At 43.6% G+C, this 25,787-nt stretch overlaps 3 protein-coding genes across 20 annotated transcripts in view; 2 read left to right on the top strand and 1 right to left on the bottom strand.

Moving 5' to 3' along the window:
* Positions 1-3,962, top strand: part of COL26A1 (collagen type XXVI alpha 1 chain) — a 160,360-nt gene extending 156,398 nt beyond the window's left edge. Inside the window, exons 13-14 of the mRNA XM_065647417.1 lie at positions 239-323; positions 3,715-3,962. Of these exons, the coding sequence (XP_065503489.1) occupies positions 239-323; positions 3,715-3,887 (258 nt within the window). The 3' untranslated portion in view covers positions 3,888-3,962. The remainder of the gene's footprint in view (positions 1-238; positions 324-3,714) is intronic.
* The window catches only part of LOC135995844 (uncharacterized), a 94,565-nt gene that overhangs the window by 14,248 nt on the left and 54,530 nt on the right, over positions 1-25,787 (bottom strand). For 2 of the 18 annotated variants that reach the window (XM_065647436.1, XM_065647437.1), the window contains exon 6: positions 10,361-10,464. The exons of the other annotated variants lie outside the window; for them this stretch is intronic. In XM_065647436.1, coding sequence (XP_065503508.1) covers positions 10,361-10,464 — 104 coding nt within the window. The remainder of the gene's footprint in view (positions 1-10,360; positions 10,465-25,787) is intronic. 18 annotated transcript variants of the gene reach the window in all.
* Positions 9,940-22,284, top strand: LOC135995843 (3 beta-hydroxysteroid dehydrogenase type 7-like). The gene is made up of 6 exons (XM_065647418.1): positions 9,940-10,087; positions 13,129-13,284; positions 16,129-16,237; positions 19,656-19,755; positions 20,660-20,822; positions 21,845-22,284. The coding sequence occupies exons 1-6, from the start codon at positions 9,940-9,942 to the stop codon at positions 22,282-22,284; spliced, it is 1,116 nt and encodes a 371-aa protein (XP_065503490.1).

Raw genomic sequence — 25,787 nt, 5'->3', positions numbered from 1 at the left:
CTGAAAGGCTTGGCTTTGGGTCAGAGGCTCTGCAAACATAGGATACAACCGAGGAGCTTTTCTTTAAACAGGGATTTTTCCTGCTTTCCTACTTAACCCTTGCAGTTTATCTCACCTTTTACATCTTTTCCTTTTTAAACATTCACAATGCATCGTTTGGCATTATGGAAGCAACATTATGAACAAGAAGCCTATTCTGCAACATATACTAATGTTAGTTTTCTTTTCCTTCTTGCAGGGGGAAGGTGTTCAGCAACTTCGAGAAGCTCTGAAGATTTTAGCTGAGAGGGTACTAATTCTTGAGCACATGATAGGAATTCATGGTAAGTGTCACTAAGGTTTTCTTTTCTAGACAAGTGGGGGCTCTGTTCAGGCCTTAACTTGATGGCTAAACATCCTCCCAGTGTTCCAAACTCTCTGCCTAGTATCTATTTAAGCCAGATTTTCAAAACTAGGTACCCAACATGACTTAGATGCTTAAAACTGTTGAGGACTGTGGCAGATGCACTTGACTTCCCACCAGCCAAACCAGCAGCAATTTGTTCTAAGTGCTTCCACCAATGCACCCAGTTACTCTGGCTTTACTGGCAGGTGAAGTGACCCCCACAAAAATTTTTATTACAACCAGAAAGCCAAGTCACGAGCAGCAGCTCAAGCCATGTGGCACAGATCATCTACCAGCTTCCCAGGGAGCTGCTTGTTCAAGTCTTTAGGCCAGATCGTTTAATCCTGTTAACAGTGTCTTCCAAGTGACTTCAACACCACTGAGGCCCTTGCCCTGTGTAGCATTATATTTTACAGAGAAAGCCCAAACAGTGCTACCATGCTACCCTGAGAAACAGTGATCCCTGAATGTCTTGTGATTATAACTTACATAAAACCTATTTTCACAATCAGATTTAAAGAAAGTCTCACGTGTTCTTCATTCAGATAGATTTTAAGTTTTCTGTTGAGGCTGTTTGCTCTCTCACCACTGCTAGAGGTGTGTGGTATCAACCCTTAATGAGTGTTTTCTTCCCTTAATCAGAGTATGGGCTCATGCAATTGTCACAGATCAGGCTTGTCCCTTTGGGGTACTTGAGGATCAATTCTCTCACAGCTGCCAAAAGTTGCTGTGCCAATTTCTCCCCTTTCAGAAATGTGGTAGAGGCAAAATATTGTTTGGATCTACCATCCCAGCCTGTGAGAAACAAGTCTGTTCCTTGGCACTGAGTCCCACAGCAGTTTTCTTTCTTATGCTCTCCCTGACACATGGAACCTCATTCCTGGCCTTGCTTGTAAATCGAGCTGCTCACACCTTCCTTCAGATGGACATCCACTTTTATTATGAAGTGGCCTTTGGATATTGATTCAGCCTATTAAAATGTTTAATAGCTAAAATGTCTGGCAGTTCCTAAGCAAGCGACTTAAAGCACATCTCTTGCTGTGCAGTAAGGCAGCCTATGATTCGAGAGCCCACAGGTCCCTTCTGGGGCCAGCACGGCGCTAAAATGAAAATGCTGTTGGGCACATCAGAGCCAGAGCAGTGTCAGTGCAAGTGCTGTGTCCCACGGCTGAGCTGGCTGGGGTGTCTGCGCTACTCTTCAATGGCCACGTGTCCTTTAGAGGCCCAGAGCACTATTTCCAAAAGCAATAGGCAGCAACAGCTTAAGCTTTTCGGGAAATCATGAATCACGAACCTGTGATTTAACCACAGTCACCCTGACCTTGCCTCTGCATTAATCCTACTTTGCTTCATATTTTCATTGGATTTTTATAGACTGAGGGCAGGAGGAGATGTGTTTATCTCTGCTCTGAGATGGTGGAGATACAAAGCAGATGCCCACTGGGTTACAGGCTGCGATGCACGCCCAGCCGCGCTGTTCCCGGGTACGAGGAGGGGAACCCAGTCCATAGCACAGCGCAGTGTGTTTACAGGACCCAGGGCCCAGCCCTCCATTGTCTTTTACTTTTTACCTTCATTTATACTGGTAAAAAGCAAAAAAGCCAGCTCTTCAGGAAGCTCATATAGACATCAGGGCTTGGACTGGGGGATTTATGCAGTTTTGCCCCTGCAGAGCTGCCTAGTTTACCTATTTTTAACATGGTCAGTTTGGTAATACAGCGGCAACAAGATATGTGCAGTTCTTATTTTGAAACTGTCGTTTTGGCAAACCATTTTTACTGACATAAACGTATTTTCTGTTACTGCTTGGGATGGAGGTAAGTTATTTATACCCATGTGTACTTCTATACTAGTGTAGCTGCATCAGCAAAAAATGATGTTTCTTAATAGTACAGTGTAGATAAGCTATATTTAAACACCTATATTGTGTGACTTTAAATGGTTCCTTTTTTATCCAATGACTATAGATTATTATATTTTTACTCTGTGCTTTTGAGATAGTTCCATTCTACAACATAAGACATATTTTAGGCCCTGCAAAAATACTGTTTAGAAAGAAAACTTCGAAAGTAAGGCATTTTTCCTTTGTGCAATTATATTCATCCCTGTATGCGTATATGGTAAAAAAAACCCAACCAAACCAAACAAAACATAAAACAAGAAAACAGAATCTCTTTAAGCCCAGACCTCCCTGCACTGAAAGGCACCACACAGGTTTAGATCATCCAGCACCAACTCTCTGGTCATGTTCCCACCGTAGGTGTTAAGGATTTGACCGCAGGTTCCTGGGCAGCCTGACTCAGCCCAGCTTTAAAGCCCCACGCAGAAATGCCAATCCCATGCTCTCATTTTCCCAAGAAACTTCACAATCAGTGTGGTTTCCAAACCCACAGCCACCCAAGCAACAAGGCAAAACATACCAGCAAACAAACCCCTTCTCTGCAACGGGAGGGTGGTTTGAGATTCTCTGGCCCAGCAGGACACGCGAAAGCCCAAACTCTGGCAGCACAAACCCTCCAGCAGCCAAACGCTCACTTGAAACAGAAACACTGCCTCATGGGATCAGAGCAAGGCTGGGTGTCTGGCTTGTGAGGTTGGACTCTTGGCAGGGAAACATGCAAATGTCCAGCTCCAAAAGCAAAAGGAAGAAGAAACTGGGGTGTTAGAAATGATGAGGCAGCACTGAGTTATCGGCATCTGTGGCTGACTGCTGGGAAAATAGAGGAGTGGCCATAGCCAAATGAATATTTAGTTTCATAGGGCAGGAGGCTGCAGGAGGAGGAGGTGTGTGTCACCATGAGACACGCTGGGAGAATGGACAACTCATATTTATTCCCAGCTTTATTGCTAATTTGTCTGTAGCCTAAGGTGCATCAGTCATTTTGTTCAATCCTTTCAGTGTCTCCTTTACAAGGACTGGAATGGTATTTAAACCCTCAGGAGCATCACTTCCCAGTGACCACTTGGCCTCAGCCTTCAATAACAGGAATCTGTGGGCAATGCTGAGTAGCAGCTGTAGCCCAAGCAAGTTTATAATCAATAAATGAACGGCGCTTTATAAACGGAATCACAAATGGGAACAGGGCCTGTTGGGCCATGTGCAGCAAGAGTATCTACCCCAGAGAGTTTAGACAGAGCAGAGGGAAGAGACCTACTACAGCAGTAGTGTGATGGCAGCAAACATGTAGCTCCACAGTTTCTCACTGGATGGAAAGACAGCAGGAGGGCCGACAGTTCTTCCAGAAGAGGTATCGTTCAGAGGGCCCACGTGCTCTGTCCTTAGCGTCCCCTGTTAAATAGCGCTCTCCCGTGACTTTCTCTCCTTACAGACTCTTTGTCTTCCATTGAGCCAGGCTCTGGACAAGACGTGATCCCGGGCTCCCCTCTGCGAAGCAGCATCAAGATCAAGCGTGGAGGACCCCAGCAGCCGCAGGCCTACCAGATCCTCTCTTCACTGCTGGATGACGGTGAAGCCAAAAGGAGAAGCAATCGGATGAAGTAGGAGCATCTGTGTGTTCTCCCTGCCTCTTCACCAGTTAAAGATACAGTATCCCAGTGCGTAATTGCAGAGCGCAAATGAAGTGGGTAGGAGGCTGGAGTGTTGCCAACTGGGTTTCCTCACCTGGCCAATTCTACGCCCTTATTGCAGGGAACACCTTATCCATAGTTCAGAGAGGGTCTTACGAACATTTTATCTTGATTTTGTTGGTTTGTCTTTGGAACACCGGATGGCAGGTATCCTCAGAAGCTGTCTACAGAAATGACACCTCCTGACTGTGTCTCAAGAGTTTAGTCCTCCCCTTGTTTCCTCACTGCCCTTGAAGGTTGCTCGGTTAAAGCACTGCTTAACTGGCTGAGACAATCAACCCCACCTGGACTCAAAGCCAAACCTTAGCCTTGTCCATTGGCATAGTTGGTGGCATCTGCTTTTATTTCATGTGGTAGTGTCTTGCTGACTTCCAGGTGAAGATACCACCTCAATAGGCCAGGATTTTAGGCAAAGAACCAATAGTAAAATTCAAAGAACATTTAAAACTCTTACTCTGAAAATTCAGGTTAGTCTCTGGTCTTCAGCATCAAAATCTTGGCTTTTCATGTTGCTAATTGCATGTGAGTGGCATTGCATGTGAGTGGCATTATTTCTATTTGTGGTTGGCTAAGCAAGGACTTTTGATGCAAATGTTTATGGCATCATTGATTTTCTATCTATATTTGGTTAGATTAGACTGTTTCTGTGACAATATAGAGCAGTTTGTATGAGATATGATGGAATTGTGCAAGAATTTTCCCATGTTGCGTTCAGCTTGTGCTACATACAAGAGATAATTAATTAAAGTAGTAGCAATAACTATTCACAGAAAAGGATATTTTGCAATAGCTTCTTAATCCTACATCAATAAGGAAAAATGTTTTCATGCTGTTCCTTTTTTATCTTGTCAGTAAATCCTTGCCATGTGAATCTGGAGACAGTGTAGTAGCAAACCACAGCCTGAGGAATTAGTCTTGTCAAGACCTTATCTTGCACTGGGAGTTAAATACAAAGTCATTTCACTTTTTGCAATAACTTGTTATTTTGGGGGAAGTCCCAGCTCCAGGGTTAAGAAGTTGGACCCACCCTTCAGTGACAAATGAACCACTACACCTGCTGCGCAAACCAAATCAGACAAGTTGATGTCATTCGTGAAGACAGGGATTTTTGTTAGAAAGGGTGAGACTAATCAACGGAACTGAAGGTACTATTTTTTTTTTATCCCCCCCTCCCCATTCCGACATTTTTCAAATTTAGCCCAGAACGAAAGTTTCTGTTTGTCATCTTATGGCAGAAGTCAGGCAATTTGGCCACATTCTATCTGGTTCCTAGTGCAAGATACAGCCATGTGAAAAAGGCAAACTGTACACTGAGAAAGTGTCCTCATGGCAGTTTCAGGAACTAAACCAAAGCAATGTTTAAAAAGGGGAATGGCAAAATTTAGTTTCGCTGGTCCTGTAGTAGAGGGTTGAATTTGGGGACAAAGGAGTACAACAAGGCCGGTCTCCCATCCATGACATTTTGCAGCTTTCACACTGAACTGAAAGAGAAATTTTTCTTTCTCCAAGTTTGTCTCCCTGAACTCAGCTATCACATTAGCATTGTGAGTGCTCGCTTCAAGTCATTCACATTGGCTAGGATTTTGGATTTTAAATTATTTAAAATGAATTACTGGCAAGACGAAAAGGTTTGGGTTGCAACCATTTTCATTATTGACTTTTCCAGATTTCTGTATGAGCTATGTAATTTTTTTTCTCCCCATGCTTCTTGCTTTATTTAGCTACATCTCTCTCTTATGCGGTACTGTATCTTTAATTTGGGGGACAGTTGGATTATACCAAATGGACTTTCTCAGCTGGGATTTCATTCCTCTCTACTTACACAAGGGTTGGACCACACTGTTGTGCAGTCCCAGTTTAATTATGTTTTAAAGGTGAACACAGCCTCACATGCCGACATTTATGATATTCATGACTAAGCAAACCACTCCAACCACATTTTCCATCTTAGGCAGGATACTAAGATTCATTTTAGCCAGGGCATACAATGCATCTTGCCGCGTCTATGTAATTTAGAGAGGGGATCTATTCTGAATGCGTGCTCATTTAGAAGTATATTTTAATTGAAATGTTTAGTGCTTTATCTTACATGCATACTGTGCAATACCATAGTGTGTTCTTTTCCTTTTTCTTTTCCTTTTTTTGAAATTCTTGATGTTCTTTGAGCTCCGATGTGTTTTTGACTTGGATTGATTCTGGTAGTAGTAACGCATTTTCCGTGCCTTGAGCGAACCAGAAGCAGCACATTGCACAACCAAAAAATCTTTGCAATTTGTGCACCCTGATGTTCACCAGCAATCTGGTACTCCTGAGAGGTGGAAAGTGCTTCTCTCCAGAGTATCTAATTTGCACTTACTGTATAGAATTGACAGCAACCCAGGGAAATGGGAATAAGGTAGAGCGAAGAGCCCTCACCTGCTCCCACCAAACTTCACAGTAATTTCGCCATCAACTTTCACAGGAACAGGCTATAGAGATCAGCCCCAGATCTCCGTCCAGCACGGATGGTGCCGCTGTCAGTGGAGCAGAGTGTACGGCTCATGAGCAGCTCCCTGAGAGTTTGGGGTTCACTCCCAGTCTCTGCAATGAACTATTTCAATGTAGGAACCTGACCACTGCAACAAAGGCTTCTAAAAGACAATCAGCTTCTGGAATTATTGCTCGATACAATTGATGGGAAATCCATTCTCCACATTTACAGCCTCTGTCTTATTCGAGATTACATTCCGTGTTGGCGTTTGGTGGTATAGGGGTTTAAACTACTCAGTTTCTGTGATTGCATTGAAACCAGGCAATTCAAAGGTGCTGTAATTGTCCACAAAGCACATTTCCATCCACAGAAGGAAATGTTAACTTTTTCACTAGTTATTTTACACAGCATTTTTTTTAATTTATATCAGTGTGTTTCCTATGTGTGCAAATGGTCTCAGCTTCTCTCATTGTAATAAGCTTTACAACCATTTGGTCTTTTATAGGGCAGCCGTACGCAGTATCTTGCAATCATGTGTAATTTCTTAACTTAGAGCAAGAATAAATCTCATCTGACACGATGAACTCATTTATGGCAGGCTCTAATGTTTGTTGTAAACACAACTTGTTTGTTCCACCTCTTGCATGGTTTACTTATCTGTTTTCATATTGCTATGTTATTGTTCAAAATATCTATTTCTCTTTATTTGCTATGGGTTTTGTTACTGTATATGGAATGTTTTGTATTCAGCATTTTCTTACAGAGCAGAGTGGGAACAGTATTCAAGAACCCACAAATACCAAAGACCTTTCATGTAATGCACTGAGAAATAAACATACTGTAAATGAGTCTGATGTTGGGTGTCCTGCATTTACACAGTCCAGAGCAAGTTCAAGCAACTGCATCCTGAAATTAGGGCATCTGTTTTTCTTTCCTGCCATCTCAGCTTTCTCTGACCATATGTTTGCAGGTCTCTTAAAAAACAAGACCCTGCTTCTGGTCATCATCTGTGGGGTGGAGGGGCAAAAAGGCTGTCGTTAACTAAAGCCAAATCTCACATTCTCCTTGCCCATGATGGGACTAACTCTTCTGCAGCTATTGCAGGATGGCTTCAGCAAGCACCTCTGCCCTCTGGGAGGGTTTGAGATGTGCCTCTAAGATGCACTTAGTCACTATTTTGCATTCCCAGCCACACTAACCAAAGACGGGGCATGTCCGGCCTTCGTGGTGAGGCATTTCATTCCTACAGCAGCCTAGGTGAGCGTCCAAGCAGTGTCAGCTTTGAACATCTTGCTTGGCGTTGCAGAGTGAGGCATTACCTGGCTGTGGCAGACTGTGCTGCAGGAGCTGTGCCTTGGTACCAGGACAGGGCTCACAGCTGAGCTGGGCGCTCAGACACATTGGCTGCATCCGACCGTGTGACGGGGGAACAAGCCAGAGAGAATTCTGCAGTGCCAAAGAGCGTAAATTAAATCTGTTGTTATTTGTAACTTGCCTCACTTGCTCATAAGTTTCCTTACAGCTGAAGGAAATCGAGTTGGCTGATCTAAGATGGCAATGGCCACCCAGGGCCCACCTGCAATCCCCTGGTACCTCTTGGGCATCTGCCTCCTCCAGACACTTGTGCTTTTGCTGAATTTGCCTCTGGACTTATGGAGACCTCCCAGAGTCATCACCTCATGTTACAATTCACACTGTTAGCAAAGGATGTGGTTAGGGACCTTTTTTTTTTTTTAAAAAAAACCTTCCTACAATAGGAACAACTACCCATTTAGATGCAACTACCTGTTTGCAAAGGGAGGCTTTACTCTGTGCAAGCCTTGGCTGTAAGAGAGGACCTGGGCTGGTTCTGTCACAGATGTGACAGGTCTGGTTTCTGAACTTGTTTTTTTATATGCTACAAAAAACAAGAGATACGTAAATCACAGCTCATTTTTTTTCCTCCACTGATCCGATTACACTGCAGATATGCAGATACCGATAGCGTAGCAAAGGCAAAGTCTTGTAAACACTGGGAAATGTCCGCAGTGTCAAGGCCTCTGCTTCATACAGTTCTTTGCATCACTGACGAGGACATACTCAAGGTTACTGGATGCCAAACATTCCCATGCAGCACTTCTCTGGGTCTCTCAGGGTGTATTTATCTTGGGTTTTGTGTCCTAACACCTCCAACTCTGATAGATTTATCCTTGCAAAAAGTCCTCTGAGGGAAGGCAGTTCTGTTAATCACTACTGTACAGATTGGGAGTTGCTGGATAAAAGGCTAAATTAATTTCTCGGGATGTTTGTGGCTGCACTGGTCTGCCAAGCACCAAATTAGCATCAAGCCCATGTTGGTCTCTGGGCCATTATGGCCACTGATTGTAATCACAGCTGGGGAAACGGCACTTTTCCAAAGCTTAACACAGCACAAGAAAAATCAATGGTAGAATTGAAGAGATTGAACTTCTAGCAGGAGCTGATTTTAAAGAAATATATATATATATATATATATATATACACGTACACACAAACAAAACACAGTTACTCTTTCAATACACTGTGCTAACTCGTCATTAACCACATGCTCAGCAGCAAGTGGCTATACAGCTTACTATTTAAAGACATACAAACCTTAACACTATAGTAAGAACGGCTCTGACAATATTGTTTCCTACATTCGCGTGGTTAGAATTGCTCACCACATTTCGCCCTGTTGGATGTGACCGGGGAGGGTTAGCAGGAGTGACCACCCACCCAACTGCAGTCTGGATCAGCATCCATAACGCTCACAGCCTGGGGATGGGGAAAGCAGTGGTCCTGATAGGGGAACAATCTAATCCTGGCTTCCCAAGCCAGAAAAGCAACTACTACACTGTACACAGACAAAGTAAGCAGGGAGATTGCATTACCCTATTTACCGTTGCTACGTCTCTTAAGAAGAGTGTGTCTACAGATCACAAAAAATGGTGACAAGTTGGTTCAAAGATAGATTGGAAAAAATTTGACTACTCCATACTTAAGGAAATTATTTTCTTGGTATCAAAGAGATACTGGGAGATGGATCAGGCCTGACTTGGTCATCTCTGAGACTCTTTATGAGAGAGGCACAGAGAAACAGCTGTGCCAGAGGCCAAGTCTTCCCTCCCCACACCCCAATCTTCGGACAGGATCAAACACACTTAGACAAAGCCAATCCCATTATTTTTATCCAAATGGCAAATTTAAGAGCACACATTCTTTACAGCACAGCAAGGAAAAGGTATATTAGCCACTTTCTGGCGGATAAAACACGAGCTTGAGGTGCCCCCTGATCATGGGTACCATGGTAGAAGGGAAAACAAAAACCTGATTTATATGTAACTGGATGGAGTTAATGTTCAGCCAGTAACATTATATAACATTTAAACTTCAGACTTAGGTCAGAAAAATCTATTGGCTGAAAGATTAACTGTGCACGATAGGATCTTGGCAGCAACCTTCTCTCTACTCCTCAACCGCAAAAACATCTTCAGAGATGGATAGAGCCTGGGTCTACCTGGTGACAGGAGGATGTGGTTTTATTGGGGAGAAGATTGTAGAGCTCCTGTCTCAACAAGATTACATCAAAGAAGTCAGAGTTTTTGATTCAGTAGCAAGAGAAGAAGTAGAAAAATTCACCACAGGTAAGAAAAGGGCATCAACTTCTATCTAGCAGCCATAACCCTCCCTTTCAAGAGAGCTGGTATTACGCTGGAGATGCCACAGTTATAGGCATAGGGTAGGAACCTGGGGATTAAACAGACTGGATGAAGAACAACTGCCAGCTCAGAGAGGTCTTTTTCAGCATAAGACTAAATCAAAGCATAAAGATCCGTAGTATATAAGCCCAGCAGATAAATCACAAGGAGGATCAAAGTCCCCATTCAGTTGTAAGAAGCAACATGCACACCGAGTACCTGACGTGGGAACTTGGCTCCCCGGTTGTTTCTGCTCAACCAGTCTGACTAACAGCAAAGGGACAAAACACCTTCTCCTGAACTGCTCCAACCAGGCGCCAATTCTGAGAAAAATAACCGAAAAACACTGACAGTAATAGATTCAAGCTCAGCACCTGCTGCAGATATTGTGAAATAAATTACTGAGGTAATTGAGAAACCTATAGTAGCCTTACTATGCTGTGCATAAAAAAGGAAGAGGTGAGTCTCAGTCAACGTGCTCAAAGATACTAAATGAATCCATTTGATCATATTCTGAGAGCTGCCTTCCAATGTTTCACCAGGGTTGATTACAGCGAGATATGTTGGGGAAAAGCAACCTGTTTTACTGGATTCGAGAATACCCACACAAAACGAGCCAATGTAGCTCATGGGCTCTGCAAGGTTAATGGTGGGCTGGGTCCCCCTCTCTCTGACTGCCCAAACCTTCAGCCTGCTTTGAAGGAGAGAGGAAAAAATTGATGAGGGAGATCCTATCTGTTAAGAGATGTCAATAGAAAGGGCATATACTTAAAGCAAGTTAAAAGACTCCCAGGGAAACATCACTATCAGAAACCCTTCCTTGGCAGATGAACTCACCAGACTAGTTTCCCCAGGCTTCAGGTTGCCTTAAAAGCGCCCATAACTGAAGAAAAAAAACCTGTTTAAGCCTTAAGAAGCTGCCATAATCCCTGCTCCAGGAGAGGTCTGTGGCCTTAGGCCACAGCAAATCCCAGAAAGATGAGGCAGCAGCATCCCTCAGCTCGGCCACAACCTTCCCAACAGATCTTTTTCCATCCTGTTCCCAAGCCACCTTGGGCGGCCAATTTCTGCACCATCAGGCCATTTTTGTTGGTACAGTCTAATCTACAATGTAAGACCTGACTTCCCAGGGAACCTTGCAGGTAGAATAGGCTAACACTGCAATTTTTTACAACAAACTTCCTGATTTGAAAACCACCCCTTCTGCTCCATGCTGGTTTAGGCTCAAATGTCTCTGGAACTCTCACTCCCTGTATCTCTGGGCACTGGCGTTGCTCTCTTCTGGAAAAGGGGCACCGAGGTCTGGACAGAGAAGCCAGCTGTGGCCTTGCCAGTGCTGAGTAAAGCCGATGGATGTATTTCTTCCACCTGAAAATGATTCTCCTGTTTGTACTGTCAGTACAATTACACCTTTTTCACAGTTGCAAGACCCTGCTGACAAGCAATACCTCCTAAAGCTATCCTGGCCCAAGCAAATTCTTTCACAAAGACCAGCTGCCTCTTCCTTACTAAGCCCAATATCTTCTCTTTGTGCCTATCAAATTTCACCTTTATTTTTTTTTCGCTCTATTAGTTACGTTCAGCTCATACTCTAATCCTCCACTGTACTTTGAGTCCCTTCCAGTCTGATGTTATCTGCTGATTTAATGAACAAATCTGCCAGATTCTTGATGAAAACAATAAAAAAAGATTCAAATACAGCAATAAGCCCTGGAGAGCCCCAGGGCAGCCACCTACCACAGCTGGCAATTCCCTGGGAACTGTAACTCAGCCAGCTTTGTGCTCACCCTAATGGGGCTTACTTAGACCAGATTTTACTGACTTGCTCAGGAGAATGACACAGAGTTTCCAAAGCCCTTCGAAAATCAAGATAGATGACATCGACCTGTTCCACGATATCCGTACAGCCTGTTAACTTGTCATAAGAACAAAGGAGATTTATCTGACTTGATTTGTTCTTGACAAATCCATGTCAGCTTCTTCTATTCTCCTTATTATCCTACAGGTGCTCACACACATGTTGTGTGTTCCTGAATTTCCTGGGGTGGAAATCAAGCTGTTCTGTAATTTCCTGCCTGTTCTTTACCTCTTTTCTAAGCACAGGTGTTTCATTTGCTCTGTGACAGTCTTCCAGTGCCTCCTCCAAAAATTCTCCAAAGTAGCTGATAATGCAATAAAGGTGCAGTTACATACATCACCTCTTTAGAAGCCCTGGATAAACCTCATCAGGCCTTATCAATTTGAAAATTTCTCATAGTTGCCTTATATCCTCTCTCCCTGGTTTTGGCTGAGCTCTCATTCTCTTGCTGGTCTTAATTGCAGCAGCTGCCTTAAGACAGGTGATGCAAAAGAGACTATTAAACACTTCAGCCGGAGTGGTCACAGGCTGCTGACGTCCTGCTTCACCTCACAGCACTGGCAAAGACTTTGAGCAGAAGCCTCCTCCTCTGCACCCTGGTCCTCCAAGCAAGTGTGTTACCTCTGCTATGTGGACATTGCCTTCCTTCTTTTTCTGCTCTATTCTCTATCCCTTGAACATGCCTGGTGTTATTCCCAGCAAGCTCTAGAAGTCTGTCTGAAGGAAATTGCCCAGCACAGCTTTGCTCCTTCCCATGCACTGGACCAAATCCTGCAACCAGCTGCAGCTCTGGGCCAAGTCTCTGGCTCTGTCTCACCGCTACCCTTGGATGCACACTAGAGATTTGCAACAACAGGCACAGTTATTCTGACCCACAGCTGATGCAAACTGGCGTAACTGCTGTGCTGAATTAAACCAGATGCAGATCTGGCTTCTTGGAATTCAAAACCAGGATATATTTTCCCCTGGTGTGATGTACTCAAATGGCGTAGTCGTTAGCTAGAGTGCGCTTCAGCTTGCCCTGCAGAGAAGAAAGCTTTCCAAGCCGGATCCCCATCCTGCAACAAGGTGGGGGTGCTGACTTGTATTTTTTTCCCTTTGCATTTATGGTTATATTACTTTTCTGCAGCTACCACTCTTGTGACAGTGACAAAAGAAGATATTCGAGACTACAATCTGCTCCTTGCTGCCATGCAGGGAGTTGACGTGGTTATTCACACAGCTGCTATCGTGGACTACAGAAACACCGTGCCCTTCTGGGAAATGGGAGCTGTCAATGTTGGGGGTAAGCTCTTTTAAACAAGCAAACAAATACAGCCTTAAATTCACATGTCTTGCTGTAGCTATAGAAGAGGCCATGAGGAACATATCCTCTCTGACTTAGCACTCTCTCATCACCCGAATTTCACAAGCATCGCCCTGCTACGAGGTGAGAAAAGTGCCCGGGACCTTTCCTTTCCAGCAGGGAGGTTTCTGCCTTTCCCCCTCTGTCCTTGCTCAGGGCAGACTATGCTGCTCCTCTGCACTTCATATTAGGAAGCCAAATCCAGACCCAGTCATTAAATAGTTACTCTGTTCAAGGGTATAACTTTCACTGTCAGTACTGAGATGATTCAGAACATGCCTATAGTGGTAAGAAACTGTTTAGTATGTGACAAGGGCAACAATTAAAAGTTAACCCTGTACTAGATAGCTTATAGTTTTCCCAGGGAAAAAAATCCCTACAGTGTATACCTGTGCAAGACTATACCACTCAAACTATAAGGGAGTGGTGTTTAATTATAGTCAGAGTTCATAACTATTATGTATCTACAGGCCACGCCTAACTGAGAGCTCCACAATATCTTCTTCCTACCACCAAGAGCTGACTTCTTGTTAGGTGCAGGATCTGCTTAAAGAAAATTTGTTCATAAATCTAGGAAATAAGCACAGGCTATAAAAATAATGAAATCCCTATTACAGCAGCAATTCCAATGGCACCTCAGGCTGTTAGATGCTAAAATAGTTGTTAACCACAAGGAAGGAATTTTTTTTTTTTTTAATATATGTATCTGTCTCAAACTCGATTACTGCTTAGGGCTCCCACTATTTACTGATGCATTCCAGGGCAACGTTTAAACTGCATCTTTCTTTTCACTGCTGTAGTTGTTTTCAAAACCAGATGCTTTTAAGAGCCTGCATTGTGCATGTGTACCGAGCATATTCAGAGCCTGAGGGTTCCCACTGCCTTTTAATGGCTTTGTGAGATCTTCATTGTCTCCTTGCTAGGAGCAAGGTACTTCAGCAGTGAGGTTTCTACAGATAGCGGCAAACATTGGGCAACTCCCCTGCTCAGCAAACTAAACCTCTTGCAGAGGTCGGTGACATTTCCAGAAAACCACACACGCAAAGTTTTTTCCAATGCTCCTCTTTGAGGAGCACACTTTGAGATGTCCTACCAGGAGCCTTATTTTCAGAAAGAAACCGTTCTGCATTTCTGCCTCCCCTCGGACAGCTTCATGTCGATCTCCCTAAAACGGGGCTGCTGCCTTCACTAGAGCTTCTCAAAATACTTGGATTGAAGGATTAGTCTAAAGTTTTATATTAAAATCATAGCAGGCAAAAGAATAAAAATGAGCTGTATTTGATACCTGCTGTAGACTTCATGGAAAAAAAAATAGGGTCAGGACAGGTCAGCTATTTAATCCTCTAGCTGGCTCTTCCGTGTAACTCAGGCCACAGAAATCCATCCAATTATTGCCTTAAGCCTAACGATTTGTGGCTAAATTGGACTATGCCTTTTCAAAAGACTTGTTGCCTGGAATTAAGGAGCCCAAGTTAATGGGCTATCTATCATGTCTTTCAGCAAGCCATAACAATGCTGAAGAGTATTAGTGTGGCTATAGTTAATTACCATTTCTGGCAAAAAATCTAAATGTTTCTTCTGCTTTTATTCTCTCTGTTTTAACCACTGGTTGCCAAATCCTACCATAGTCTAGTTGACTAGATTGAAGGGTCCTCTTCTGCAAGAATTATTTTTACCATCTAGTCACTTAAAGACTTTTTAATCTGCTTTTTGTTAAGCTGAATGGATTTTTAACTCGGCTGTTTCCAGTGATGTTTCTCAACAGGGGTTCTCAGTTAACTTTACATATTGTGATAGGCTCATGGAGAAGTAAATTGAATCTTTTCCACCGGGTCTTCATATTGATTCATGCCTTCCGAATGTAGCCTAAGTTCAGGATTTCCTTGGTAATTTCAGACTATGCCCCTAACAACAAAGAGAACACAGAAATCACAAGCCCTCCCTATGCAAGATCTGCAGCAAGGCTCAAAGGCAGAGCCTGATTAGCCAGATATAAATAGGTTGGAGATTTTCAGAAACCAACCGTATCAGTGGCTTCGTCTAAGATCTGCCTTATCAGATTTTAAGACCCTCAGTATGCAACCATGGTTATGTTGTTGTCATTGAGGTTCTTGTAGAATCAACTTGTAACAAAATCATGATAAATGCAAAAACCATCCCTGGAAGAGTTATAAACCATTTAAACACCCTCCCTGCCCTCTAAAACCAACCAAACAAAAACCACACACACTGACAAACCATGCTTCAGATTAATCTGGATTTCATGTGGATTTGTAAGCTGCTCCCACTATTTTATTTAAAATTCTGCAGCTACCAGGAGCCTGTTGCAATGATTTTCAACCTATGGTCATCCTGCAGAACTTCTATAGAGCAATATATGTAACTAAAACACCTATTCTTCTGCCAGAAGGCTGCAATTCACCATTTGATAGTCTACCCATGAATCAAAAAAAGATGGAAAAAACAGAGCTTTGCTCAGCTGAGCTCTTGGCTTCCTTTTTGTTAGCAGCTAGTAAGTCCAAGTTAAGTCAGTTGCCAATAGCCATAGAGGTTAAGCCACATTATAGCTATAGATGTAACTGTTGCTCTCATGTTATAAACCATCCATGCCTGTGCAAACATACCTGAGGAACTGCAGCTCTGACCTGTGCCTTTACATCTTTTCAGCCATAAAATAGATCGATCTGTTCCAAGTCAGAATCCCAAGCCTGGAAATCTTTTGATTTGCACGCCAGGAGTCAAGACAAGGTGGTTAATGTTTGTCCTTTCCAACCTGCCCCACAGGTACTGAAAATGTGTTAAGGGCCTGCTGTGCCCTGGACATCCCATACGTTGTCTACACAAGCTCCATTGCTGCGGTGGGACCCAATATGTCGTGTGAGCCCATGTTCAGGTAAGGCTAAACAAATCACCATCACTCTGGATTTCTGGTTAAGCAGCAATGAAACTGCAACCAGATGGAGATTTTTGCTGTAGCTACAAAGGAGAAGATATGTGTTCCCCGTCCTGTCTATTCCTCTCCTCCTCTTTCTTGAAAATCCTTCTTTGCTGCTCTTCGCTTTCAGAAACCACACCTCTTCTCAAACTAAACTTGATCAGTAGTGGATACCACTGATTGACAGAGCTGGTTAAGAAATGTATGACCCAACTGCACCTCCAGCCTGTCCCCCATATGTACAGCACTGCTGCTCTTAGCCCTAAAATCCGTTAAGGTCTCAGATGCTTAAGATTTGTGATACGGTCAGGTTGTATCCTGCTCTTGGGTCAGAGTTTTTGCTGGTTTCAAGCATGGTTGTAGCCATCCAGATTGATCAAACCACAGCAACTTGTGTGCAAGGGCAACTGGCTCAAAGTCAAGTTTTGTCTCTCTAGGCAGCCAGTCTAGACACAGCTGACTTCAGTCATTTGGCTCTAGAAATTCAAGCCCAGCTAGAAAAGGCTGCTTAAGACAGAACTTGAAATGACCTACAAGCACGAATTTTGTACTCACAAGTAAGCTAAGGCATAACCCAGTTGTCACCCAAATCTGTGGAAAAAAATGCCTGGCTTATGAAAAAGTCCATGAGAGCAACAAAACTCAAATCCACGTGGGGACCACGAGCACTAGAGGCTCTGTGTCACTGAAAAGCCAAGTAATTTGGTCATGAGCATGTCTAAATCATTTCTAAAAATGAATGCAGATACAGGCACATCCTTGTTAGTATTTTAGTTCTGCAACTTAAGAGACAGATGTGAATAGATGTCTTGAAAAATCTACCCCCTCACCTGAGGACAGTATTTTGGCTTGTAACGATTACACCGAGTGCAAGCAAAAACCCTTCTGGGCTGATGCTCACAATGCTACACATGAACATCCTGTGCCCACTGACTCCAAATCCTTTCACACCATAAATGCAAATAAAACCACCACCTAGAGCCTTTAACTCATTTTGCAGAACACACTCAGGTTCTCCCATGTTGCTGAGAGAAAGCCCGAGAGAGTGGTCCTCGTTCTCCAATGATTTTCAATTAAGGGAGCTACATAATGCAAAGTGAGAGAAGGGTCAGACCCCCAGTAAAATATTACACCACTCATCTCAATAGGGATCCCAGCAAAGAATGGAATATGTAATACGGCTCTGTTTTCCAGACTGAAAGCACAGGTGATCAGGCTTTCCCATTCCTTCTCATCTGCCTCCCATCCCCACCCAATCTGTTCTGCTCTTCCCCCTCACAGTCCATGATTCTGCCTGCCTTTTTCTTTTTCTCTGTCCTCCTTCTCCATCATTTCTCATGTAATTTTATTTAACTCACTTTTTCGTTCTTGGGAATTGACACAGACAAAGCATGATTAGTCTCTGGAACAGGATGATGGGTGCAGGGATAATGCTCACACCTCAGCATCCGACAATAATAGAAAATGCCTCTGTCAGTCTCAATCCCTCTGAGACAGCCACTGCTGAGATACCTTCTGACAATGCTGCTCCAGTCTTATTAGCGTTCAGTTATCTGTGATCGTTTTGAAAAGCAAGAGCATTATGCTGAGCTCTTTGTTACTACCAGGCTTCAAAAGGGGTGGGCGAAGGCAAACACGAGCAGAGCTCTGCAGCCCAGGAACAGCAGGCAGGTTTGCCCCTTTGTGAAGCTGCTTTTAAAAATTAACAGCTTTGCAAGGCAAAAAATAAATTTGGATTTAAAAAAGAAAGCAATTAAAACTAGAACTTTTCAATAACCCCTCTTATTGTCTTGGGCCTCTCCTGGGCTTGCAACAAACCACACACAATCAATCTTTTGCCTTGCTTGTTTTCTGGTTTGTCCCTTGCTCATCACCCATAAACACAAGGAAGGGGAGGAGGGTTTTGTGATAAAAGCCCAGGGTGTGTGGGAGGCTGTTATTTCTGATGCTCCTAATTTATATCTGTTGCTGTGGCACAAGAAGGCCCTGATCTCAGCTGGGATATCTGACACACAAGATACTAGACTGCCAAACAGGAGGGAGAAAGGCAACACATTATTGTCCATGTTTTACACATAGAGATTTGAGCATAGGAAAGAGCAATCAAGTTAACCTGCCCAAGGTCAAACAGGGACCCTGAGTCTGAGCTTGCTGTCCCAAGGCCCAGTGTTTGACGAAAATACCTCTGCTGCAGATTTGCTGCGTGAACTCATCACAGGCCACTTAACCCTTCCAAGAGCCCCAGCTGCAAAAGTACAAGTCTTCATTGCCCTGTTGGGGGGTACCCCATGCCTGGCAGAGTCTGGTGTTTGCCTAGGGTGAATTTCTCTAGGAGAGCAAAATATCGAGTAAATTAACTTTAAAATTATCCATGCTAGTCATGGCAGCAGGGGAGCAAGTGGCCACATGGTATTCACAGATGCTCCTTCCCAATGCTTCAAACAAGGTTTCTTCACTCCCCAGCTCCTCCAGAGTTTATCTTAATCTGCTTAACCAAATCCTGCAATGGACTGATATTGATCTAGAACCACTGAGACAAAATGCCAGCACTCTGGCAGGGAATAGAGCTGCTTTCTTGGTTCTTCTTGGAATTATTTCAGGGCCTCTGAGGCCAGTTACATGTTAGATCCCATGGGCTTTGCTCCTTGCAGCTCTAAGTCAGGAGGCTGAGGAGCAGTTTGGGTTCCATAATGGCCACCAAGTGTCTCCAGCATGGCTGCGAGCCCTGCTTGCCCTTAGTCATGGGTCCGCTCATTGCTCTTCCCCTTGAGCAGAATTTACTAGGAGAGATGAAGGAATAATCCCAGCAGAAACCCGCTGATTGCAGGTCTTCCAGGAGATCACTAGCAGCTCTATCACATCACTGGCAAGTGTCTTCCAATTCTAATCAACTCTGTGAGAAAATTAAGCAGCAGCTTCTCCTTTTAGTTTATGGCTCATGAGAGGCTTTTCTCTACCTCTAATGAAAATATGAAGTAGGATTGCTCTCATTTTCCTGCCGTCCATCTTCTTGTGCTCTTTCCACCTTGTCCAGCCCCTTGTGAGTTGCTTTAAAAGGTAACTCCACTGCTTTCTCATTTCCCTGCCAGAGCATGGTTTGCTCCAATCCCAGTATTAGACAAAAACATATCCAGCTCTCAGATGTCGAGCCACCACTCTCACGCAAACCTACCTTGGAACACCTAGAAGCACCTGGTATTCCTTGAGGCCTTATTTCTCGAGGCCTTATTTCTCCTAAACTGCAGCAAGGAGCTCAGACTGATACAACACACAGCCAGCGGTAAGTCCCTGGGGAGCAGGGACTACAGACTAAATCATGCTGTGACAAATACACCCTACTCCATGGTCACTCACCGTCTCCCACAATCTATTTCAGGGGAAATGAAGACACCCAATACAGTGGAGAAGTGGAGCTGCCTTATGGGAAGACAAAGGCCATGGCTGAAAAACTTGTATTTGAAGCCAACGGCAAAAAGGTACAAAAGTCGATGGTGGCGCCCCTGGTATTACAACACAGGGTGGGTGGAAGGAGAGAACTGGTTTGAAAGACCCCACAGTTTGTATCCTGGTGTGTATCCAACTGCTGCCTTGACTTGATGCACAAACCATGTTGCCCTAAGCTTAACCAAAGCCTGACCTTCCCACATCAAAGGGTGCTGCCCTTCGAGCCTGTGCTTTAACCCCAACAGAGGACTGTGACTTTGGAAAGAGCTGTGTTAAATCAGAGCTTAAGAAACCAGGTTCACCTGGTTCACACTGCACAGAGGTGTAATTTTCAGGCTTGTCTGATTTAAGAATAAAAAATATTAGTGTACCCAGAGTCAGCCACCTACCTAATTTAGCTGGCTGGTCTTTTTAGATTCCCAGTACAGTCAGCAGACAAATGAGTTCTTCTAGAGCACAAACCAGGATGTAAAAATAAGACTTCTGTCCTAAATCACTGCCTGGAGCATCTCTCTCCTGGCTACTAGTTGAGGCTAGCCAGCTTAGCTCTCTTCCTCTGGTGCCTGATTTTGGTTGTTGCAAACACACATTTATACATCACATCTGCACAAGGGTCAATGCCACTTGCATTCTCCATCCAACAGCTCTCAGTGAAGACCAGAGGGGTGCAAGGTGTGCTATGAAAAAAACCCAACCAACCAACCAACAACCAAGCAAACGAAAACCACCAAAACACCCAAACCCAAACTGGGCACCTCCTTGCATTTTTAGGGACCCAAACCAGGCCCTAGCTGTCCAGATCACCTCTGCAAAGGGTGACTCCTCTAGCCCAATATTCCCAGGTTTTTGTTTTATCCGGCAAACTCAGGATCACTGTGGAAGATTTCATCTCTGTATCCAGCACTTGCTAACATGCCTCCCATTTTTTTTTTACAGCTGAGCAATGGTGGTAAACTCGCAACCTGCATCATCCGTGCAAACACAGTGTATGGGGAGAAGGCAACATTTCTTCAAGAGTTGTATTTGTTTGCCAAAGCCAGGAAGGGTGTGTTGAACTACCTAGAACCTGAAAACGCAGAGCGTAATTACACGTATGTGGGTGAGTGAATGGCTGACCTCTTTGCATGTGGTGCTACAGGGCTGTTCTAGTCACAGCGGATTTTACACATCAGCTTAACCATCATCTTTCAAGACAGAGAGATAAGTATGGTGAATGAACAAAATATTTTTATAACCACAAAACTTAGACTAGCTAAAAGAATTTTTTAAAAGTTGTTTACATTCTACTGTTTTTCCTGGGAATGGTATTCTTTTTTTGATTCTCCTCAACACAGAGAAAATGTTGTTTAGAAAAATGAAAAAAAATGTAAGAAAAAAAAAGATAGAGATCTAATCTTTCTTTTTCTAGGTAAACGTTTCAAGGGATATATAGGGGGAGAGAGAGAGAGATTCAGGCAATATTTTAAAAAATGGTTTTGGTTTGAAAAGACAATTTCTTCTTTGTTAGGAGAAATTAAACTACCAGTACTTCTAAAATTTCTTGCAAAGAAGGCTGTACTACATAACTGATTTTAGAAAGCACAAGAAACTACTCACAAAACCTACAGAAAGAATTTGTTGTGGTGTTGAATGAATTTCAGGGGAGTAGAACTCACCATTAAATCATGCAAGTTTTAGCTATTTCTGTGCAGCACACTTATATGTCTCTTTCCAAAAGCGCAGATAACAGTAGTTTGAAAATGCTGTTAGAGAAGAGCTGGGCCCAGATAAATCAAGTGACTTCTTCAAAGGCTCACAGCAGAGCCAGGAATCAAACCCTCGAGCGCTGCCTCTCATTCATCCCGCTCTGGTACAAAACACTGCCCTTCCGCTTCACACGAACCAGCATCACAAGACACGTTAATTGTCCAGCTCAAAGGGGAGACCAAAGGTTTAAAGGACCTTGGAGGTCTGGATTAACTTCACAGTGTCTCCACAGTACGGCTGAGTAACACGAGGAGCGCTTTCCCTATCTCACAGCACTGAGGCCGGCAGATCCAATGTAATCATTCACTCCTACGGTAAACAGGAAAATTTAGCTCCTCCCGAATACCTGTTTGTGTCCCTCTCTTATTTTTCCAGGGAACGTTGCGTGGATGCATGTTCTTGCAGCGAGGAATCTGCAGCTGAAACCAGACTTACTTGCAGGACAAGTGTACTATTCCTACGATGACACTCCAACAAGAAAAGGTTTTCTGATCAGGCATCAGCTGTTGTTCTCTGCAGACCCCTCAGTCAGATTAGGCTCACACACCCCTTACTGGAAGATGTGGTTAATGATACAGCTGCACAGGATAATCAAGGTCATATTGTACCCTTTCTGGAAGCCACAGCCTTTCCTAAACTTGCCTTTACTGAACACGATAGTCACCACCTTCTCCTATGAGACAGACAAAGCCTCCAGGCATTTTGGGTACAAACCCCTCTTCACCTGGGAAGAGAGCAAGCACAGAACTGCGCAGTGGTTGAAAGCGGCTGCAGGGAACCTGCAGCCCCCCCACCTTCCCAAAAAGAAGAACTAAGCAGCACATTTGGGGTAAGGAGGGAACTTAGCACACCACCAAGTTTCATCTGAACTTCACAACATGCACAGACCTTTGGCAGGAATTTTGCAAATCCTGGTACAGAGACAGAGAAGAAACGAAAGCATTGGGCTGCAAGTATTAAATATACCCTTGTCATGCCAATAACTGAGCTATTTTGAAAAGAAACTTCCAATCTCTTGTGTTAACAATATATAGACTGATTTATTTTCTAATTGTATGGACGGATAACTGATGTCTACAAGCTTAGAGGGAGGATTCATGTGGTTTGTAACTCAAAATCTCTTTTCTCACAGCACTCTAGCAGCAAAACAAAACAAATTAAAGCCCATGTTCAGATGCCGCACTGGCAGACAGCAACTTCAGGGAAGGCCTTTGGGGCTGTGTTTGTGCTAAATAACGTCTGAACTTCAGGAGGAAGAGGTCATTTCAGCTCATTCTACGGCACTGGAGCTATATAGTCCATCTAGGAGTAGGGTTCACAGATTATATTTTCCAAACACAGATGGGGCAGGCACTGCCAGCAGATTCATAACAAAAACTTGTATCAGTTTATCAGCTCCTTTAAGACATAGAGACTGGTAAACCTATATTCAGCAAAACCAGAGATTTCAGTTTTCACTTGAGCTTGGAGAAATGGGATGTATTTACAACACTGGTTCAAATCTAAAATGAATTCTGTTGATATCACACTTCTGTGAATGTGGAACCATCTCTTGAGTTTTCTTGCAGTTAAAGTGTACACATGCACAAAGCTTGTTTTAATTACAAGTGTCCTAATCCTCCTGGAAAAAGCAAGTTTCGGCATGGCATCCTTGACAGAAACGATCGAAATTTACTTCTTGTTAGTCACAGTAATTGCCCAGGAAGGAAAGTGAAGAAATACTGTACGAGTTGCCAAGTTAACTTAACACTCACAAGAGCATTCTTTGCAAAATGAGCTTACAAATCAAAAATTATTTACTCTGGTAATTCATTAATGATTTCATATCACAAATTCGGGAGGAACTACTGCAATGTGCTCATAGAGAACTTGGGAAGGTGAAGCGTTCAAGTTATCAGTTCCCTTTTTCTTTTTTTTCTCCCACCATTTGTGCTGGGAGGTTCTTAAGAAAGGGAGTAATAAAATTGCTGCATTCTCTACTTCACTAAAAATTCTCTTTGCAGGTTTTTTTTTTTTGCCATTATTGAAACGGTAACTGACAGCTTGCTAAGAATTTGACAAAGAAATATGCACCCAATTTCTCATGCACGTTGCCAGAGCATCGCTGCAGTACAACAGCGTTGACCTCAGCAGGCGTTAATGCTTCTGCAACCTTCGGTTTATGTTGCCAAAAAAAAAGAGCCACTGGGTGGAGCTGCAAGTCTGTGAGACAGGTACCCTCCTCTCAGACTTCAAGTGTTGGAAATACTTTTGCTTTAGCTGGTTTTTTTCACCAGAATTGGAAGAGCTGCCCAGGCTGGGGGGCTGATGGATGGGGTGGGGGTCTCGGACTGTCCGGGTTTGTCCTCAGTCGGTGGCATTTGGAGTTCTGGCCTCCCCTGGGCTGGCTGGCTGCACTCGGCGTTTTATCTTCACAGTGTCATGTAATCAAAGAGACCGAGGAAATGATTTTTCCACTCAGAACTCATTAGAAAAGAAGAAAAGTTTGCTTTCTGTTTTTAAAAATAGAATTAAACATGGCACTCTGACCTTTGAGAAAACTTGCCCAAGTATAACGAGCTGATACTTTCAGTCCCGTTCAGAGCCCGTGGTGTGTTCCTTTGTGGGATTCGGAGCTGCTGAAGATATCAGATGGGACGGTTGTCAAACCCCAACACTATCCCAGAGATGAATGCTTGACAAACTTGCCTGCTTTCAGAAACCTTGCTGGGAACCTCATCATGCTTTTGTTCCTGTCCTGCTCATCATCACCTATGGTTTTGATGCTTATCATGATGCAGATGACATGCAGGATAAGGAGCAGGGATTTTTAAAGGTACTTAAGTGCAAGATTTTTCAAAAGGATCTGAATTATTTGGCTTCTTAGCTTTTTTTATACCTACCCACCTCCCAAGCTTTGACAAAAGCAAGTAGAGGATTCCCTTTCCCTGCTCATGGTAGAAGTGGGGGGAAAAGTTAGACAGCAAAGCCTCTGTGCTGTTTTCCAAAAAGATGAGTAAGCTTCCTTTGGCTGCCCTGCGTTTTGGCTCCTCCAAGCTAAAGCTGCTGCAGACTTCCTGTTGGATCCTTGATTTTATCAGATTATAACTTGTTTTCTCCTGGCAATGCTTTAATTCTTTCTACTGCACTGGGTTGTTGTTGGCTTTTCTTTTCAGGGTCTCGGCCCTATTATGTAACAGCAGCAGCAAAAAAAGAGGGGAAAAAAAAGAATATTTCAGATCTGTTTCTACTTCTGGAGAGGAGCCTTTGTGCACAATTACTCATCCAAGAGATTCAGCAGGTATAACTGCTTCCCCCAGGGGCTCCATTATATAATTGGATTTCAGCCATACAAATTAAATCCTATCTTACCCCTTAGTTAAGCCAGGCAGTAAGTATTTAATGCTAATATCCCTGACAACTATTGCAGGGAGAAGCAGAGCCGAAGCACAGAGGAGACATGCATGCATTCCATACTGGAGGAGCAGGGAGGATGAGCAAGGATGCACTGACAGAAAGACACCTGCTATGTTTTAAACACGGCTAAACTGCCTCAGCACGAGCAACAGCGTCTGCTGGAGTTGTCGTCTGCACTGGAACACGGTTCTCCCTTCATTTTCCATCCTCCAGCATTCCCATGTGTGCGCTGAGCATTCACCCCCCACCACACACACTTCAAAGGGCCACATGCCTAACCCTGTTTGAGTTTCTATGGAAGTCTCTGTTCTTGTGCAAAGTCTGAAGGAAGCGAGTTTAGTAATATTAAAACTGAAGCCAAACACCAAACAAGCAAAGAATCACCAAATTAAAAAGAGAATCTCAACAGAATTACTCATTCATCTGCATTTTCTGTTGCGTTCAGTCTTCTCCTGGCATGTTTCTTTTAGACAAAGCCCTCTGGGCAGAGACCATCTCTTTTGGTGTCTGGTACATCAGTCACAGAGTTAGTACATAGTAATAAAGGAAAATAGATTCATGGTAGGAGTTAAACCAGTCAGTCTGGTACTGTAATTGGAACATAATCTCATATTGACAGTATTTAACACAGGATGCGCAGGGAACAGATGGCAGCACGCCAGGCCTCAATCGTTCTGCAAATATTGGAAAGATATTTTCCAAGTCCAGCTCCTGAACCTCATCTCCGATACTGGAAGCTTTGCTTCCCCAAACGGGCCTAAATCCGCACACTAACCCTGGTCAAAGCCCAACACACCCATGCACTCCTGAGTTTGCAGACAACGTGGCCAGCAGGGTTGGTATTGCTAACTAGCTTACAAACGCCTAAAGAGAGATTTGAAAAAGCATCAAGGGCAAAAGTCTCCACCGTCCGTCGGTACAA

This window comes from Caloenas nicobarica, chromosome 17 (assembly GCF_036013445.1).
Source record: "Caloenas nicobarica isolate bCalNic1 chromosome 17, bCalNic1.hap1, whole genome shotgun sequence".
NCBI lineage: Eukaryota > Metazoa > Chordata > Aves > Columbiformes > Columbidae > Caloenas > Caloenas nicobarica.
This window is presented reverse-complemented; position numbering and strand designations above follow the sequence as displayed.

Coding starts and splice junctions, on each gene's coding strand:
- LOC135995843 (XM_065647418.1), top strand. CDS start 9,940: ATGGATAGAGCCTGGGTCTACCTGGTGACAGGAGGATGTGGTTTTATT. Junction 10,088..13,128: donor AGTAGAAAAATTCACCACAG/GTAAGAAAAGGG, acceptor ACTTTTCTGCAG/CTACCACTCTTGTGACAGTG. Junction 20,823..21,844: donor GCGTAATTACACGTATGTGG/GTGAGTGAATGG, acceptor TTATTTTTCCAG/GGAACGTTGCGTGGATGCAT.